This window comes from Lutjanus erythropterus, chromosome 24 (genome assembly GCF_056507025.1).
Source record: "Lutjanus erythropterus isolate fLutEry1 chromosome 24, fLutEry1.hap2, whole genome shotgun sequence".
Lineage (NCBI taxonomy): Eukaryota > Metazoa > Chordata > Actinopteri > Lutjaniformes > Lutjanidae > Lutjanus > Lutjanus erythropterus.
Genome location: NC_139340.1, coordinates 8,090,975 through 8,111,632, shown reverse-complemented (window position 1 = coordinate 8,111,632; position 20,658 = coordinate 8,090,975). Strand labels below are relative to the sequence as shown.

The following is a 20,658-nucleotide window of genomic DNA, read 5'->3' as shown; positions in this document are numbered from 1 at the left end:
CTGAGTGATATTTTATTTTAACGGAAGAACAGTTAGTTCTCTTTGCTAATTCTGTATCTTTCAGTTTTAGCAGGTTTGCAGCTGGTTGGTAAAGTTAGCAGAGAAGTATGAGTGAACCTCAGTCATCTCCAGTCATGGTAAGTCTACTAATGTCTTACTAATGATACATTAAAGGTCACGTTATAGCAACACGCTCCTGTTATAGTCTTAATGACAACCCACAATGGCAGCTGATGTCCATCTACTGAAACCTGACTGGACCTAGATGAGTATGTCCACAGCAAGTGACATAGTAAAGGGATAGTTCATATTATTTTATGTGGAGTTGTATGAGGTATTTATCTATATTCAGTAGTAGTAGTAGTAGTAGTAGTACAGCAGTACATTGTTTAGCTGATACACCGGTACTTGATACTCCTGCTGCTTCTCCAAACCTGAGATGTGCAGATCTGTAGTTAATACACTGAAAATGTTTAAGTACGTCATACAACCCCACTTCAGATAATCTGAACCATCCGTTGAATACTTCAGCATGCAGTACATCGGACATCCGTGTTTGAAACCACAGATTTATGAGTGTAAATAAAACCGTACTGATCCTTCTCATTGGCAGGAGGACATCGGTACTATGATGTCCTGGTTTTCCAGCCCCGTGTACAGCCGCTACCGGCAGCACTACCAGCAGGCGATGGCCTGGCACCAGAAACACAGGCGCGCCTACCGAAAGGCCTTGGAGGCTGCCTATGGCCCCGGCTACTGCCAGGAGCAGCATCCCAGCAGCCACCGGCGCTACGCGGACTGGCACGCTGGAGAGAACGACGACGAAGGCGAAGAGGATGAGGGGGAGAGCAGCTCGGACAGCGAGATCGAATGCGACGTCAGCAACATGGAGATCAGCGAGGAGCTTCGGGAGTACTTCGCCCAGACAGAGAAACACAGAGAGGAGCTGAGTAAGAAACATACATGACATTTTTGTCTTGGAGTCATCAGTTTATGATCACATGAAAATAAGAATTGTCGTGTTTTTGTTACCTTACAATGAGTCATTTATGTCTACACAGGGTGCGGGCCTTCTCACACGGAGGCTGCCATGTTGAACTGCTTTAAATAATAAAATAAATACTGTAAGGTGAAGAGACAGCCTCCTGCGTTTCTAAAAATAACCTGTTTTCCTTGCAGAGAAGCAGCAACAGATGGAGGCGGAGCAGCAGGACGCCTACGTGCCAGCCGACCAGGACCTGCACGGCGTCTCCTGGCGAAGCAGCGTGGCCCCTCCGTCCGAGCGGCCCGGTGAGAGACGCGGGGCCGAGATGAAGAAGCTGTATGGCGAGGACGCGCCCAAGATCATGGCCATGGAGGCGGCGATGCAGCTCACTTTCGACAGAAACCGTGACCTCAAACAGCCAAAGTACTGGCCCGTCATCCCACTGAAACTGTGACGGCGGCCGCAGGCAGAGCTGTTGATTTTGGAGGAAATCCCTGCTCTGATCTCCGGGTGAGATGGCAGCTTTGTCATATAATGGATGGAAGCTGCCGGCACCGCTAATGTAGTTCGGGTTAGCTCAGGGTTAGAAGTTATTTTAAGCACAAAATAAGTTGCGTAAATTAGCTGAGCTTCTGCTCAGCCAGACGTGAATGTCGCTGACCTGTCAGCTGCTGCTCTACGCGAACACTTATGATTTTGATGCTTCACATATTGTTGGATTTGTTGTTGTTTTACACGTTATTTTTAACAACCATGGGGGACACTGGGGGCAACCGAAACATTTTTTATGCTTTTTTTTTTCATAACTCAGTCTACAGAAATGCACTGGTCATCTTTTGATATAAAAAACAGGCATGAGTGCATTTATTAACAATACAGTTTCACCAATCAGGACAAGACTGTAATATTAAAGTGAATGCAAAAATGTTACTTTCGTAGCTCAAAATCTGTTTTCAACAGGCAGGATCCTACTGAACATGTGCATCAAGTGTCATCACTCTAGCTTGTTTCCAATTGGAGGATACACCCAGTTAAAATTCCTCCTACAGCACCACCCTATATCCAAGAGTCTGTTTATTTGAGCACAAAGAGCAAAACTTGCTGTCAGCTGGGGGTCAGACGTACAGTAGAACTGCTCCTGTAGCTGATGTAAATATATTCAAACAACATGTGCCTGTGTGTTTTCCACCTAATCTGTTTTTGTTTACCCTCTAGCTTGCCGATGTTACATGCTGCAGTAGCTCCTCTTGTGCCTGTCAACTTAGTTTAACCACAAAAACACTGTCAACCGCCTCTCCTCCGCTCAGATTTAGAAGCGTTCCCGCATGGCTGCTTCTGATATTCCACTTTTCAGTGCACGCGAAGAGTGATTTGTTGTTGTTGCTTCTAAACTGCACCTCTCTGATTCTGACATTTCATCAGGTTCAAAGCCGCACGTGTGGTTTCTCAGGAGGGACGTTGACTATTCTCTTTTATCTGGTGCTCACACCACCCTGCACCCTTTTTTTGTTTGTTTTTTTTACACTGAAGGATGTGTACTTTTATATGACTTATGTTTATAATAAAGTTTTTTTTATGTCTGGATAAAGTCTTAGCTTATGGCCAGTGTGTTTCTGCATCTAAAATGTTTTAACTGCATATTTTTACACTTGATTGCGAGATTGAAATTTTCAGTTGCTTTTAATCCCACAAAGTTTTCTTGCAGGAAGTTAAAATGTGTACCAACCTCATCTATATGAACTGTATAGCGAGTATATTCAGTGCGTAAGCAGGAAACATTTCCATTCTAACAGAACAGAAGATAAACCATCGTTTGACAATCTCGCAGCTCGTGGTCAGTCCCCACTGGATAGTTGCGACATCATGACTAATAATCTAAGTCCTGAACAGGAAATACACTTTTAAAACCTCACTGCTGAGCTGTATTTGTAAGAGGAATAATGTGTTTGTCTTCTTTCAAAAGTTCTTATAATTTAATTTTAAATTTAATTGACAATTAGCCAGAAACTTGAATAAATATAGAAATAACTTTTCTCCTTGTTGTAAGCTGGTTATCAGTAAAAACATTAAGTATCTGTACATTTGAATTCCTCCCTGTTTTATGGAATAAGGCCTGGAGAAGCAATAAGCACAGTCCTGTCTTGGGAGTGTGTTTTGGATTAATGAAGTCTGATCCATTTCGAGCTGCAGCGGCCGTGACGTCACCCCTCACCCTCCACCCCGCCCCCCCCGATTCCCAAACGGGACGTCCAGTTGTTTAAACGCTGCCGCCCCCCTTCAAGCAAACAACCTGTGGACAGCATCACCGTCACATCAGGGACTGGAGTCAGAGTCTGTCTCAGGGCCAGTGTCCACGGCAGCTGATAACATGGGTAGGTCAACTGTTTTATACGTTTTTTGTTTTTTATTATTATCTTTAGTTTCGGTTCAGAACTGCTGCAAGAAATGGGGTCACTTTCAGATTCTTGTTGGTTTCTTGATGTGTGGATGTAATCTGTCTTCAGCAGTTGCAGGAAGTTTCTCTGCGATTCCTGCCTGTTTATCAGTTTAAAGGCTCAAAATAAAAGTAGAACCCCACTTATTTCTTACATCTTTTTTGTCTGATTATCGCAACAATATGTTCTGGACATCAGAACTCAGTTGTACACGTGCGCCATTCAAAGTGAGCGTGCCAGCGCGCCCGTGCGCGATTATCTGTGGCTCTGTGTGTGTTGGTGCGTGTGACTGTGTGTGAGGACCACTTTGTGTTTTTGGCTGTTCTTTTTAAATACTGATTATAAATGTCAAACTGTGCCAGCAGCAAAGAAATCCCTTTGTGTGGTTTTTAGTGTTTGGAGAAGAAAATGCATGCAGCCCTGTAAAGTGTGCATGTGTGTGTGTGTGTGTGTGTGTGTGTGTGTGTGTGTCTGGTCAGGACAGGGTTAACAGCTTTTAAAGATTAAGATGGGAGCAAAGTCCTGACAAGTATTGTGCAGTAGTGGAATGTAACGAAATACATTTACTCAAATGGTACTGAAACTTTAGTATTTCATACCAAAAACACGATAACACGTCCATGATATATATATGATATGCTGTTTTTTTAAATGAATGAAACAACTGAACACTGACAAATAAATTGCTCCTTCCTGATGTATTGTTACCTCCAATTGTGTTTCTGTTTTATTTGACTTTTTACTCCACTACATGTAAGAGGAAAATATCATTATTTTACTCCACATGTATCTGACAGTTTTAATTACTAGTTAGTTTTCAAAGATCTCTAAACAGGGAGCATTACACTGCACATTACACTTCACCATTGTTTTAATGCAGTGCTTGAAGTATTTTCACAGTGTGGTATTAGTACTTTTATGTAATTAAAGGATCTGAATACTTCATCCAACACAGACATCCAAAATATGACACTACAGCATATGTTTTCCAGACATTTCCTGGAGTGAAATATGAAATCTACCTGAATATAGTGACATGGGACATATTAAGGCAAATGTCTCCTGTTAGAAGGTAAAATGTGAGCTTGCCTCATCCTCCCCATGTGAGAGTTGATGTTGATTGGATTAAGAGGGAGTGATCTGTTTGCTCACTGCGGATTAAACAGGATGGACAAGGCTGACACACGGAAGACAATTGCTGTTGTGTGTGTTGCCTGGACGCATGTTGCAGGTGCAAGTGCAGGGTTTTTGCACACATTTTGTCATGTCAACATAGGCAATGTTTGATGTCAATTTTAATTTATTGAAATGATTTAAACCAAAAATTGCCAGTTTGTCCAGTTTATCTAGACAAGGTTGTTAAATACAGAAGGTTCAGTATATCTGATGTGGTGCACGAAGGTCTAAGTGCAAAGTAAGAAACAGAAACTAGTCCATTTTTCTTAGAGAACCTGACACCCTTCTCTCCTTTTTGTCAGTGAAATTTTCCACCAGTGCGGGTGGCGTCTGCAGGAACAGCAGCCCATGATGGACAGTGTTGTGTATACTGTCACGTAGCCTGTATGTAATCATGTGGGATCTATAATAACGTATCCAGCATGGGGCTCGCTCACCTTATCTGCTCGACCCCTGGTAGACAGATCGGGAATAGCAGTTTTGGAAATAAAGTGACTTTTCTGCAATTTTCACAGTCATCCAGTGGGCCGGATGGGACCCTTTAACAGGCCAGTACTGGACCACAGGCCATATGTTTGACATGCCTGCTTTAGAAGAATGCCCTTTAAACCTTGGTGGCACCGGAAAAACACAATAAAGGTTTTGTTTCTCTTCCAAAAATATTGTTTAAGCAAAAACATCATTCAGACCAGCATAAGAAAGAACAAATAAATCCAATCCATTTATGTGACAATGATAACACTAGTTCATTGTGCATGAAAGGCAAAACAGAACAAACCAAACCACAGTCTGTTTATATTCTTCTTGTTTATCAAAAACAGCACAGAAAGTAGTAAAATTATTCTTTTATTGTCACTGACCAACTTTTCCACCATGTTCAGATCACAGAAAACAGGCCGTCAATGTGACCAACATTTGTTTTGGAGCGAGTAATCAGACCAGAATGTTTTGGCAGAAATTCAGCATTGTGTGTCTGTTTTACTGGAGTTTGACCTGAAACCAGTAGCGCTCAGACTGATCAAATTAGAATCAAAAGCCACCAACTTTTTCAAGCATTCATCCCTGTCCGTTACTTTTCTCCTCTGTGTCTCTCCCTCTCTTTCTTTGTCTCCCATTCATAACATCTGTTTCCAATAAGGCAGCAGGGCTGTTTATCGCCTTCAGGCCGGTGAGAAGTTGAGAACAGACAGGATGTAGCCAAATGACATGATTTACTGCGATGGGGGAACTGGAGCAGTTTTTTCTGCAGGAAGCCATCGTAAACTTCTCTTCTTCCAGCTCCCCTCCTTTTGCCTGCTATTCCCCACAAACTGCTACTTTAGTCTCATCATCGTCAGCATCATGATCCTCTCTTTCATCTGCTTCTCTCATCATCTCCCCGCTCATTGTCTTCATCATTATTCTTTCCATTTCACCCTCCCCGCGTCTTTCCTCTCCTCCTCCTCCTCCTCGTCCTCCCCCCGTTCGTCCTCCTTCGTGAATTCGCTCTTTGTGCTCTCTTTTTTGCTGCAGTTCATCTCTGCTCGGCTCAATGTGGAAACTCATATCCTCTTGCATCCTCTCCTGTGGATTTGCTATGCGCTGATCTGCAGAATGGATACTGAATGTAGCAGCCGTCAGAGCAGGCAGACTTCAAAGGCTGCAGATTTTAAAGGATTGTTTTATTCTGAAGGAATAAATCATCACTCAGCTGGAAAGAAAAAAAGCAGAAAGTGGAACGATCCACTGACCTGATTAGACGAGCAACATACCAACACTTAAACTGCATCAATAGTGCCATAATAATAGTCTGGGGAAAGCTGGATGCAAACCATAATTACTGTTTTTTTAAATCTGTTGAGTTGGCAAGTTGCTTAAAGCTGATATTTTTAGACTGATACCCAGATTCTGCACAAACATAGTTAGAGAACTGCACAAATGAAACACTTTTAAACATATCCAGGGTGTGTTTTGTTATGTAATACTGTCTATCGTGAATAAAATACATGAATATAGCACACAAGAACATCAAAATCCTCAGGACTGCGCAGCACATTTTCCATCATTAACAAGTGTTGACTTTTCAGTTTTAAATTATTAGGAGTATTAATATGAGAGACAGCATGACTGTGGGGCAGCTGACTAAAACTATCTAAGTGTCTAAAAGTCTAAAAGTGTTACATTAACTGATAGTTGTCTAATTATATCAGCAGTGGCGTAACTGTTGATCTTTGCACCACAAGAGTCAAATTAAGACTGACAAATGGTGAATTTAGAAGTGTATTATGATTCTGACTCAGCGCTTAAGACAGATGCAGAGAGAAGCAGTGCTGCTTTTATTACAGGGTAACATGGATTCATGTAAAGGCTCTGTAATACTTGAAGAGGACCAAAAGAACCAGCACTGTCAGGAGAGCTTGCTATTGGTCAAAGGTGCAAATTTTGATGTTAACATTCACCCCATTTGAACTCAAAACTTTGCTATTGTAAATGCTGACATGACCAGGTTTTTAAGATGAGCACCCCAAAAGACAGTCTGGCTGTAAATTGAGGAAAGTGGGCAGGTACATATAAACTGAGGTGTTGAGGGGATTGGAAGCAGATGTGGAGCTCAGGTGAGGATGAAAGGTGAACTGCAGGACAGGGAGGGAACAGTAGACTCTGGAACGACATGAAAGTTAGTGGCTGGCAGACAAATAACAAAAGATACAGAGACTTATGATAAACTGTTCCCATGTGAGATAAAAGCAGTGGACTGATTCATCAGTCTGCTTCTGCTGGCCAGGTTTAGAGTAATGTTCATCCTTGGCTTTCACAGTTAAAGAGTATTTCCAACATTAATCACCGCTTATAGCCATTTATAGAACGTCATCATTGCTTTTATGCAGTTTCACTGCAGAATGCATCCTTGTTAACCCGCTTTGTTCAACTTTTTCAGCATCTGTTCTTCATTTTCCTGATAGTCTCAGAATGAAATGATTTTATAGCTTTAAAGGAATAGTTTTGATTATTTGACTGTGACCTTTTTTAAGTTGCTAAACTACCTTTTGTTGCGGCCCCTCTTTGTTGCACCTAGCTGCTCCTAAAAAGCTGAACTATCCCTTTAACTGATGATTTATAGGGTACCATGGATACCGTACCAAACGATATCACAGATACCTACTGAAACTTTCAAACACTTCAACACACCCACCACCCATCCTTCATATTTGCCTCCATATTTAGGCTGCTTGTCTTTTTCCTTATCCTGCATGTGAGGATTTTAAGCTCAGCCCTAACGGCTACTCTGATGTGTCAGAATCAGTCGTCGTCGAGAGGACCTGTTGCCATGGCGACGTGGCGATGCACAAAGCTCCGAGGCGGGCGTCATCTCGAATACGAACAGTCACACATCCGATCGCACGAGCCCACACAGACAAAAAATAGGCAGAACATAAATATAGCCTGCATATACACACACATGACCCACAGACAGCAGGGGATTGCCATTCTCCCACACCTCCCCCCCCTGCTGCGCTCTCCCACCCCCAGAGTGATGATGATGATGATGATGAAGATGATGAGCCCACCCTGCTTTGCATTTCCTCCACACGGTGACTCATGGTGCGCTTGAACACTGTAGATGGAAGCGGCTCTTATCCCACATTGCTGCTGGCGTGTGCTGCAGCTCAGTACAGTAGGTCACAGGTGCAACAGCTCCTGAGTCACATGACTCTCTAGGAGGTCACATGATGCAGGCAGGCAGGCGTGGACAGGGATGGGGTGGGGGTGTATATGTGTGTGTGTTTGGGATTGTGGTGGGTTGTGTGTGCAGTTGTTGGGATGACGATGACAACACAACATCATGTGGAGCAGACTGTGGACCAAATCTGGGCCAGCGGGATTAGCGGCTCGTCGGATAAATTGCTGGATGGAAGGGGGAGGGATGGGTGTGTAGGCGTGTGTGCGTGTGTGCATGTGTGTGTGGAGGTGTGTGTAGGTTAAGCCATCCGTACTGACAGGAGTCAGATCTTGTAAATAAGGCAAGATATATCAGAGATGTTCTCTCACTTTGGTTTTATTTCTGTACACAGGTCCAGAAGAGGGTGGGTGTTCAGTCAGGTGTGAGGATTTTGTGTGTGTCTATGTGTGTGTGTGTGTGTGTGTGTGTGTGTGTGTGTGTGTGTGTGTGTGTGTGTGTGTGTGTGTGTTTGAAGGAGAAAATAGAGGCCCAAAACAGAAACTTCCTGCCTTGCTGTGATAAATGTGCACCAAAATTAAAGCGAAACTTTCCAAACGCATGCAAATTCAGTGCACACAGAGATGCAGGTGTTTCAGGCAGTGCAGATGACGACGAATCATGATGGGATTAGTTTGCATGAATTTGCATTAAAGTTGCTCATGTGCTCTCTGGTTCAACTGGAGAGAGACACAGGGAGAGAGAGAAAGAGCGAGTTATGCAATTAGGATAGAAAAGGAGAAGTGTTTTCCATTACACTTACAGAAAAAAGTTAAATTATAATAAATAATCAGATTAATAATAAGCACACTTAAAGTTACCATGAAATGAATAACAAAGTACTTATTGCTTATGTGTTTCCTGTAAAACAACCAACATGGGAGGGACTTGTCACAGACATTGATTGGCATTTACAACAGTCAATAGTGCATTACGCCAGTCCACCATGCACTTAAAGCTGTCAATGGAAAGTAATAGAAAGTTGTCAAGTTACATTACTTAAACATGGCAATACTTGGATTAGTGTACTGACTATATTTTTAATAGCAGTAAGTAATTGTATCAGAATACATTTTTAGAGTAACCCTCTCACCCTGCTTTGATTTGACAAACCCGATTCTGCATTTGTTTGGAACGTTCCTTTGAAACTGACTTGAATTAAAACATTTTCATCAGAAGTGTTTAGTGTTCATGCTGACAGCTTTAGATCGAGTGTGTGTGTGTGTGTGTGTGTGTGTGTGTGTGTGTGTGTGTGTGTGTGTGTTCGACAAGGACTAACCTTTGTCATCATCTGATGGTTCCGTTCAGGGATGAGAGGGAAGCGTCTCCTTGGCGACCGACGGCTGAGGGCGGGGATTGGAGGCGGAGGGTGGGGGGGAAACTGGGTCATCATCACCACCACAGATTAAGGGCCCGGATCTCCATACACACACATATATACCGACGAACACACAATAGCGCAAACACACACACTCTTATACAAAGACTCTGTTGCTGCAGAGACATTAGAGGAACTTCACAGGTGAGAGACAAGACAATAGAAGGCACAGAGCTTCGAAGTCGCTCCCTGCCAAAGGTTTCCCTTTTAGAGGAAGCCAGAAGCCCATTAAAATGGCAAGGATTAGACTAAAGCAACAGCGGGAGGCTCGTAAAGCCATCGCTGAGACACTCTGCTTGTCTCTACGTGTGTGTGCGTGAGTGTACCGGCATCCTTGTGTGTTTGTGTTTGCATAAGTGTTGGCCTGTTTGCAGCATTACTGATAAAACACTTCTATTTGACTAATGAAGGCAGATAAATCAATAGGCAAACAGATAAAAACATACAGGGTGAGACAAGCAAGGCTGTGATCAGATAGACGGCTGAACTGTCGCACGCAGGAGAAAGTTTCATGACTCCTGTAAGGAAAATGTACAGACTTGGTACTTTCTGCTTTTGTTTTTCAAGGCTACATATTTCTCTTGCTTTTTGCACAGCTGAAAGAACCTTTGCAGCTATAAAGAGACATTTTTCATGCTGTAGACATGGTGTTCGTGATGGATAAAAGGCTGCATCTGTGTCCATGGAAGCTGCGACATTAGTCGTGTTCCCGTCCACGTGTTTTTATGCACATTTTATCGCAGACAAAGTTTTACATGTAGCTGAGGTGGACAAATTTGTGTATAGATAAAAGTAAAATGCAACAGGAACAAACTTGTGATTATATAATGACGTGAGCGTGTGACCACTGACGCCACTGTTCCAGATGAAGAGGTGAAAAATGTTCACAGGCAAAAACATATATATCTACAGAGCTACAGAGGAAGTCCGACATGTAGCACAGCCATGTTTCTACAGTAGCCGAGCACTGACTGTAGAGGGGGCCTTTTGCATTTTGTGAGGCGTTTGCACAGTATAGTAAAAAAAAAAAAAGTCATATTGTCTCTCAGAAGGAAAGCTGACAGGCCAAGCAACAGTAACAAAGCAATGTGGCTTAATGAGTCATCAATTGAAAATGACAGTTCAGAAAACTGTAGAAGTCATGGCTGCAACTTTAGTTCTCCAAGTCCCACGACTTTGAAGCAGTGTCATCTCATCCTCGCCGGCCTAAAACACTGTGTTAGACAGACGGACACAAATAGCTCTCAGCGGACAGCAGTGATTTCCCAAGGCTGGGGACAGCAGACACTGTAGGTCACGGTGAGGTCAACCTCTGGGATCAGAGCTCAAAGCCTGATAGTCGCTGTCAGTGCTCGACACTAGAGATGCATGATGGTGTTGAGCAGCGTGCCAGGAAGACAGTTAAAAGGTCAACGCGACGCCCGCGGTGAGGCTGAGCATCACACAGGAGACAAAGGAGAAGACGAAGGAGACAATAACCAGAATCTTTCCTTTTAAGAATTTGTTCATTCATTGATTAGATTACTATTTATTTATTGCTATAATTTTAATGTCCCAAATGTAATCTGTAAAACCTAGAGGCGAGCACTGATGCATGTTGGGGGTGTTCCTTGATTTAATAAGACTAACAGTACACTAAAGCACTTTTTCCTGAGGCCAGCTTATTTTTTTTAATTGTTTGCAATGTGATTTGTGATATTGGGCTGTATAAATAAAATCTGACTTGATTACGCTAGGAATGCAAGCAGCATGACAGGGCACTGAGCGCTGTGCAAGCTGGGCGTTTTTTTTTTTTCTGGTTGCTTTTCTTTGTTGTGTAAAACGCTGTGATCATCACTGTCACTTTTTACCCAGCCGCCCAATCACAGTGGACAGGGATGGAACAAACACCACCTGCTCAAAGTCAAGCTGTCAATCATGGTACAAAATGCTGTTTTTATATAATCGAATAACTAATTAAGAGGCAGGATTTACGACCTGTACTGCAGCCAGCCACCAGGGGGCGACTGAGATGCTTTGGCTTCACTTTTGGGGAGCTGTGATACTGTCCATTTCTAATGTACATCTAATGTAAGTTATATAGTTCATCCTGTGGGGGACATGAATATCAAACACCAAAATTTAATGGCAGTCTGCCCAATAATGTTGGAGTAATGTTGCTGAGAAATTTCATTTGGGATCAACCAAACAAAAAATGCTTAAAATTAATGCTGCTGAGCCTGAAGGGAACTAAACAAGGACTTCCTGCTGCACCACCAGGCTGATTTTCATAAAACTCACAAGACATGATGCATCTTGTTGCTGATTGCTCATATTCACAGGGGACAAACTTACTTATTTACACCCCACTCTAACCGTCCACAGGATGAGTCTTTCTGATGCTTTCAGGCAGCAGCACAGGAAGCTTTAAACACACTGGCTGCACGTCAACAACTCGAGCCTTCAGCTGAGCTGGCTGTAGGAGGAGAAGTCATTGTACTGATGCCACACTGATACGATTTCTCTCAGTCAGTCCTCCTTTCAGTCTTCATGGCTATCTTAAAAATGTGTTTTTGGTTTCTGGCTCTTGGTGGACTCAAGCTGTTACGAGACCATATAAGAAGTTTTCTAAGAACAGAATGCATTGCTAAAAGATCTGAATCCGGCGGTGTTATACGTCTCCATGGCAACAGCAGACGATGTGACCATGAGAGTCTCAGCTTGTTGTGGAGATCTTTAAAACCAAAGTTTGAAATCAATTTGAAGGCAGTTATGGCTGTTTCTGTAGAGGTGTCCAGAGACTACTGTGTCCTCGTTTTCTTCTTCTTCTTCTTTTCTCCCATTAGCTCCACATCTGCTGACATGAAGGAGCTGCGACGTCCTCATTACTTTGGGACGACCCCGTTTTGGGCTCCACTTTTCTCTTCTCTGTCTCGCTGTAATGAGGGAAGACAGGCATTCGACAGGCACTCGTGGCTCTGCCTTTAATGGACGCGGCCAGGAGTTGTGGAGGCAGATGAGAAAGTTGCTCACTGAGCTCTTTCTGAAGCCCAGAAATTGGTCAAAATTGCTCAAGATGATACATGATTCAGCAAAGTTGGAGAGTGTGTGGATCAACTGTGAACGTGAGGTTTCAAAATATGACTTTTACACACAAACAAACACTGCTTAAGATCCAAACTACAGACTGTGTGCATGGATTTATCTTTAGGGAACTGTCCTTTGTCTACTCTATGCCTCCTTTAATGTTTCTCTTTTCTCATATTGTCATATGACCAAAGGGTTGCACAAAGAATAATATGTTGAGGCTTTAGGACTCGAAATTCAGAGTTCATGAATTGGGACTTAGCTGTGATGTGATGGTCACTGAATCCTGGGAAAACTGTGCTGATACATCCTACTTGGAATTCAAACTTGGAGAATCGTTTTGGTGCATATGTTCTAGTAGGAAGTATGAGATTTCCAACTTTTTGACGTTTCTGGAACGCAGCATTAGTTGGAGGTTTGGGCCCGAGTCCAAGCGCTGAACATTATGTGTGTTTGTGTGTGTGTGTCTGTGTGTGTGTGTGTGACAGGGTGATGGTGAAGAGTGCCAGCGAGCACTGTATCTCATCTGCTGGACAAGTCTTTAATCTGTGTGACCCAGCAAGGGATTACGGGGGTTCTGGGAGAAAAAAGTGGGACTTGAAACTCACCCTTCAAGCCTAATAACTGACAGTTTAGAGTGTTTGTGTGGGGCTTTTTTTTGTGTGTGTGTGTGTGTGTGTGTGTGTGTGAGATTCATTCTTACTACAAAGGAAGCTTTTTCTTCCTCACATCGTATTAACTGTATAAGAGAGAATTATGTCATTTAAACCTGCTTTATTCTTCTTTATCCACAAGGAAAGAATCTTATTGTATGGCCTCCATTATTGTAGCACCACAAACCACTATAGGTCCTTAGTGGAAATGTCAGGAGGACTAAGGCAACTTAAACAGAAATCATCCTCAGCTGTGCTCATTTGTTGTTCATGAATAGATTTCCTGTTCCTGTTCGTGGTTCTATATTAATCAATTGTCTGAATCTTTGTGTGAAATAGGAAATTGTTTGCTTTAAAGATGAACTATGCAACCAGATTACATCGGAAATTTTGCTGTCATTAGTTAACTGAAGACACGATCATGTTTTACATGTCCTCCATCAACATCTTTTAAGCATCTTAAGAATTCTGATTTTCTTATTAATAGAGGTGTCCTGCTATTTTTATTTTTAAGTACCAAAGTGCACTTATGATGCGCACATGAATGCTGACATTGTGGCAGGTTATTTAACCGCTAATGGCTACGGCTAATGATAACTATAACACGAGTTTCTTATATGGTACCAGCTAATGCTAAGCTTATGTCTCTATCTGTTCTCACCTGGCTCCCCAGAATTACATCCAGTATATTTTCAGTCATGTTTCATAGAGACAGACTTTTAAACCTGGTCCCTCATTTATGCAGTGGATCAGGTTTCCTCGTGGCTCAGTATCAGAGACCCATTCAAATGTCAGAAAGTCAGTGTGATGGCTGAACCCTCTTTGATTCTGCAGCATATGGTGCAGAGTGGGTGTTAATTTCAGCCCTCGGGGTAAAATGGATCCACTAAATGTCATATATGTCACGTTAGCTGCTCTGGTGTCTGGCGCTTTGTTGGAGGAAAACATCAGGGGCTGGTGGGGTCACCTCTGTCTGCGGTGTGTGTGTGTGAAGGGAGGGGGGTCCTGGACTGTTGTGTGGGCTGAGCTTTGTCTGAAACGGGGCCACGTGGGCCCGAATTAAAACCTTATTTAAGAGGATTCAGGACAGATGGTGTCCCATTGTTTCAGGATGTGTTTATTATTAGAAAACGGGGTGAATGATGGAAACAGCCCCCCCCCCTCTACATTTTCTCTGAATAAACACACCACACCCATTTTTATTTCAAGGGATTCAAGGACTCACCTTGCTTGATTCCTCATTGGATTGGGACATATTGCCCTCAGCCAATCAGCATCCTCGGAGGCAAACAAAGAGTCCCCTCTTAAATGAAGCCAGGCACATGGCTGTTTAACGGTAAGAAGCTCTGATTGGTCAAAGGTGATCCAATCAAAGCTCAGATCAATTTAAGTGAAGCTGTTTTTCAAGGAAAGCATATTGAAGGTGCTTTACCTGCAATAACAACAAATAGAAACATTATGCAACACACACACACACACACACAAAACTAAAGTAGGAAGCATCCTCCTCTGTGTGTGTGTGTGTGTGTGTGTGTTTGTTTTCTTTATTCCAGTGGGAATAATATCTTGACAGCACTGGAAATTAGTGTTGGAGGCTGCTGCCACATGCTCGTCAACAAGCTTGTTGTGACTTAAACATATTTATACACAAACATATTTACAATATAGAATAATGCTCAGAGACGAACGAACGAAAACCAGTCAACAACTATTAGCACAGTCGTGTGTGACAAAATATACATGAAGATAAGCAAAATATTTAACAATAAGCAAAATAAAAGCAAAAAAAAAACTGTATATGAGATAAGCAAAATAGATATAAAATTAAGTGTTAAAAACAAGAAAAAGTGACAGTATTATTTTAAAGTAGCAGCATATGTTAGTGTAAAAGTGCAGTATGGGATGTCCTGTGCAGGAGTGTAACACTGCAGTGGAGTGTTTAGTGTGAGAGGTTATTGTTCCCAGCCAGTCAGTGTTTTTCAGTCTTTGGAGGATAAACAGAGGTTACAGCTTTTGGATTGAAGCTGATATTTGTTCGCTGAGTGCTGATTAAAAATATCTCGGAAGTGTTAAATTAACCATGATGGGTGTTGGATTTTTTTTTTTTCATTCTCTGGTTCAAAATTTGCACAGGCCATTCTGACTTGAGAGAGAAAACCACAATCGACCACAACCTCTCCCAGACTTTTATCTAACACACTCACAGAACTCTAGATCTTCTTCTTTTTCTCTTATTTTCGTCCCTCCTCTCTTCCTCTCCTTCCTTCCCTCCCGGACTCTCAACTCACCAGATGGAGAGGGGGCGGTGAGTGTGTGGTTGTATGCCTGAGTGTGTGTGTGTGTGTGTGTGTGTGTGTGTGAGTGTGTAATCATGCATGCATGGTTACCCATGAGTTTGCATATTTACATCTCCTGCACATTTTGTCCTTATATCTTCCTCTGCTTCACTGAGGACAAGAATAAAAAAAAAAAGATCTTGAACCACTGATGCAACAAAATGAAATTCAGCGAGGAAATAATGTGAATGAGGGACATAAAGACAATCATGCAGCATCAGGAGTGATGTTTAAGAAGAAAATGACACCATGAGCATCATTTTTCTCCACTTTCACGACTGGTTTTAGGGGCCAAAAGGCATAATTTTTAAATCCAATCTTGAAACTGGATTGTTAACATACATAGATAAAGAGACTGAGTGCTGAGCTTTAGCAGGGAGGAATAGAGTGAGGGGGGGAGGGAGGGTGTGTACGAGGCGAGAGAGGGAGGGAGGGAGAGAGCATCAAGTCACCAGGACAGGCTCCACCATCCACATACACTGTAAGGTACAAGTGCCACACGGAGACTATATTCCGCTGAAATAATGGATGGGACAAAGCCGGCCATGGAGTCCAACGCGGAGGAGACTCAGGACGAGGGACAGGAGAGCAAAGGTACGCCCGATCAGCCGCTGACATTTGCGCGTTTTGGTGTATTTTTCTCGCTTTGGAGACGTCTGCGCCAGCCTGAGCGGTTTAACCTACTTGCAATGGCTTCTCGCTTGTGCGCGACACAATAGCGGTGCGTTTTTTTGTGTCTTTGGCCTCTCACCTATTAGAAAAAGGCAATAACGGTCTCTGTTCCGCAAATCATCGAGATTATCGCACCAAACCCGAGCGCAATTTGACGTTTTCTGCGTTATTTTGCGCCTTCAGAGGGATTTGGAGGCTGATGGATGGAGAATAAGAGAGGGTGGGCGGGTTGATGATGGCTTGTGCGCGGTCTGGTTTTATGGTGCATACATTAATGCCAATTTGCTTTTTGCGTTGCTGCACCATCATGAGCTTATCTGAGCCTAATGAGCGGCTGATGAAGAGGTGGAGGAGGAGGAGGCTGCGTGCGCGCCGTGCACTCAGAGGCTGCATTGTTCAGGTTCAGGTGTGGAGGAGCGGCAGCCGCCGCAGCCGCTTCGATTGTTATCGGTGGTTCTCCCCATAGAGGCTCGGTGTCTGATCCGCCAGGAGGTGATTAGTCGACGGCGCTGCAACATATGAAGCCTGTGTTGTGTGTGAATGCAGCAGTCGGATGCATTTGTCGCAAAAGAAGCGATCATTGGTGCACTTTGGCGCAGATGGATGCTCGTATCCATCAGTCATACATGTTAATGAAGCCTGTGTATTCTGGCTTTATTAAACATGCTGCATGTGATGTAGTGATACAAACATCCTTTAAATCTCTGTGTCACTGGAAAAATGCTCTTTAAACCCATTCATGTGCATGCAAAATGAAATGAATATGCAAATAATTAGTGTGTTCAGTGCACACCAGTGTCCAGTCATAATTTGGTCGATTTTATCCAACCAAACTGTTGCTGTTTCTCCTCTGAATGTGTGTGTAGGAGCAGTGTAGGCGTGTCTCTGTGCACTGGAGGACTCAACGCCCCTACACGGTGGATGTGACTGATTTGTTTTCATTGTGGTTTGGTAGTAAAATCACATCCTGCAGTTTGGAGCCAGCAGTGTTGTCCATGGAGGAGCTTATCGTGGGTTCAACTAATGATTATTTGCATTCTCGATTAATCTGTGGATCATTTTCTCGATTAATCGGTCAGTTGATTGTTCCATAAAATGTCAAAAAATGGTGCAAAATATTGATTTGTCACTTTATTGGGAGCAAATATTCAGACTTTTAGCTTTAATATCACAAAAAAGCATGAAATCTTATTTTAGGATCAATTATTAAGATTATTAGCATCAAAATGACAAAATTTTACATTTTGAAAGCAAATATTCACATTTATAGTTTCAATGTTACATTATGGCAGGAAATGATTTGAAAAATGAAAAGTTTTAGCTTTAATATCACAAAATATGATAAAATGTTACTATTTTGAGTTAAAATATTCCGACTTTTAGCGCCATCATTACAAAATGCAAATAACTGGATAGAAAATACTCAGATCATTTTCTATGGTGACATCCTCAGATGTCTTGTAGGAGTAAAGAAATCAGAACATATTCATATTTAAAGGACCAGTGTGTAGGATGCAGTGGTATCTAGTGGTGAGCTTGCACCTCATCCAAGTGGCTGTGGAAAAAAAAAAAAAAATCAAAAGTCCGTATCTAGAGCAGTGTTTGATTTGTCTGTAGAAACATGGCGGCCTCCATGAAACAGGACCTGTACCCTCTGTATGAGCAATATAATGTTATAAACAGCTTATTCTAAGGTAACAAAAGCACAATGATTCTTATTTTCAGGTGATTATACACTAATGAAAACATACTTATGAATATTTTATTAAATTTCAGCCATGTTCTGACAAAAGACCCCCAGAATTTAACATACTGGCCCTTTAAGAATCAGAGAACGTTGACATTTTTTCTTAAAACAACTAAAAACAATATATTGATTATTTAAAAAAGAAAAGCTGGTAATAGATGTAAAAGTTGATAACAAATCTATTATTCAACCAATTATTGCAGCTCTAATCGTTGCCATCTCGCCTCTAAACCCGCTTGACTTGAACGCTCAGACTGCCCACAGGTTTGTCTGATGATGATGATGATGATGATGAAGAACTGCATGCAAAGAACTACATTTGAAAACATGAATGAGTTTTTTTTATTTTTTTATTTAGAAATCAGTGCAGACTCAGCAGAAGCAGAAGCAGCAGTGTTGCAGCTGATCTGGCACGATGCCTCTCTGCCCTGCTGGCTGTTAGAGAGCAGGATAGTTGATACCAAGTCAGAGTGTGTGGGCCTGGAGGGGCTTTACACACACTCACCTCACAGCAACATCTAGTGTTTCCTCGGCTTTACTCATTCTTCTGTTTTTTTTCTGCGCGTTCACATGTGCAGATATGGTCAAATGAAGGGGTTGTGTTTCAAAAGATTAGCGATTTTTAGTTTCAGCATTATGTAATGGCAGGGGATGTGATCATTTTAAGATCACATATTCAGAATTTTAGCTCCGGCTTTACAAAATGGGAGGATATGTTAATATTTTGGGAGGAAATATTCAGATTTTATAGCTTTAATGTCACAAAATAATATGAATTATTTCTATTTTAGGATCAAATGTTAAAATCTTTAGCTTCTGTGTTACAAAGTGGCGTTAAATGTTACTATTTTGGAAGCCGATATTAAGATTTTAGCTCTAGTTTTATAAAATGGCACAAGATTTTACTAATTTGAATGCAAATAGCCTCAGTATTACAAAATGGCTTTGTATGTTGTCACTATTTGGAGATCAACTGTGGAGATTTTTAGAATATGACAAAGTTTGAAGAAATGTTACTATTTTTGGAGCAAATATTCAGATTGGTAGCTTTAATATTGCAAAATGGCATGACATGTTTGCTATTTTGCAATCAAATATTCAGATTTTTAGTCTTAATATCATAAAATGGCATGAAACATTCTCATTTTGGAAACACATAATTTGAATTTTTGCTTCAGCATGATGTTACTATCACGATTTAAAGGACATTATATATTTTTTCCTGATTTTATGACTGTAATATCTCAGCGCCCACACTCTTTATCCCTTACAATGCCAGCATTATTTGTAGTCCCTTCTTGGACCCGGCCACAGTAATATTGCTGGGTCACAGTGTTTCTATGACGTAAGGCGCAGAAGAGCGGGGTGTCCCTCAACAGTGATGTTTTAAAAAGACATTACATCATCGTCTCCTGAGGGATGCTGCTACGCGCAGGCCGCTGTCCAGTGAGAGCCTTTATCCTGCAACTTCAATTGACAGAGTGGGTGCGTCTGTTTAAAGACCCTCAGGGTAGTTAAGCAGGAGGGCGGCCATATTTATAGTTAGCAATTAACCCTCTGATTCCCTTAATCACCATTTTATGTTGAAGCGGTGGAATTATCACGGTGCATTCACCCAGTTCCACCTCTGCAGCCCGGACTGTTGTGCTCCAGGTGTGATGTTGCGCAACCGTGTCCGCCCACACCAGCGTACCAAAATAGACCGGATTGGAGGATGGCCTATTTGTTGGTGTAATCATTTGTGTGTGCCTTTGACATCTGGAATGTGACCATAAGCTTTTAGCATCCGTTAAGAAGCTGAAGATTTACAGTGGGGGCACGAAGGCGAGCGCTGTCATGTAAGGAGCTTGTGTTGGTGTGTGCCAGCGCTGCCTCTTCTGCTGCAGGACGACACAGCTCTGACTCTGAGTTTTGGGATAAAGTCATAACTTTCAGATGCATCCATTACAATCAAATCCCTTGTATAAAATGATCCAGCAGAGATCCATCTTGTATTTCTGCAACATCTGGGCATTTTGTCTGTCATGTTCAGGGACGAGGACAGAAGAAGAAATCTAAAATTGTGATGATTCTCAGGCAAGTTCTGTTCTTACAAGGAGCTTCTTTTTCCTCTGGATTCTGCACAGAAATATGGACGTATAAGGTTCATATCTAACAAAATTGTGACTTGAGTCTACTTTTGCTCATTCAAACCAGTTATTTTAGGTACTGGTGCCAATCTGTATGCTACAGATTGTTTTTTAGAGCCACACTGATGAAGTCTGTCCCCATATATTAGTTATTATAAGTATAATTGCCTGTATATCAGCATCAGCAGACTGAATGCTCCTCACATTTCCCAGGTTGTGAAGTCACTCTTCCAACTGTGGACAGTTCATGAGCGAAAAATTTGCTTTTGCAATACATGAATACCCACGAAACCCCAAATTTACTTTAGTCCACCGTGTTTCTGCATAACATGACGTCATCTTGGCAAGTCGTGGACCAAACTTTTCGCAGAAGAAACAGTGTTT

At 42.1% G+C, this 20,658-nt stretch overlaps 2 protein-coding genes across 3 annotated transcripts in view; both read left to right on the top strand.

Annotated features, from left to right (window-relative positions):
* The first annotated feature begins 601 nt into the window (after positions 1-601).
* Positions 602-1,729, top strand: gemin8 (gem (nuclear organelle) associated protein 8). The gene is made up of 2 exons (XM_084713622.1): positions 602-950; positions 1,180-1,729. Exons 1-2 carry the CDS (start codon positions 629-631, stop codon positions 1,437-1,439), a joined length of 582 nt encoding a protein of 193 aa, XP_084569748.1. The 5' UTR covers positions 602-628; the 3' UTR covers positions 1,440-1,729.
* A 1,500-nt stretch (positions 1,730-3,229) lies between these two features.
* LOC146304641 (neuronal membrane glycoprotein M6-b-like) overlaps positions 3,230-20,658 on the top strand; it is a 40,708-nt gene continuing 23,279 nt past the window's right edge. The window contains exon 1 of one of the 2 annotated variants that reach the window (XM_084713854.1): positions 3,230-3,357. In XM_084713854.1, the coding sequence (XP_084569980.1) occupies positions 3,354-3,357 (4 nt within the window). In that variant the 5' untranslated portion in view covers positions 3,230-3,353. Of the gene's footprint in view, positions 3,358-16,162; positions 16,321-20,658 lie in introns of those variants that run through there. The other variant, XM_084713853.1, reaches the window with a different exon arrangement.

Coding starts and splice junctions, on each gene's coding strand:
- gemin8 (XM_084713622.1), top strand. CDS start 629: ATGATGTCCTGGTTTTCCAGCCCCGTGTACAGCCGCTACCGGCAGCAC. Junction 951..1,179: donor GAAACACAGAGAGGAGCTGA/GTAAGAAACATA, acceptor TTTTCCTTGCAG/AGAAGCAGCAACAGATGGAG.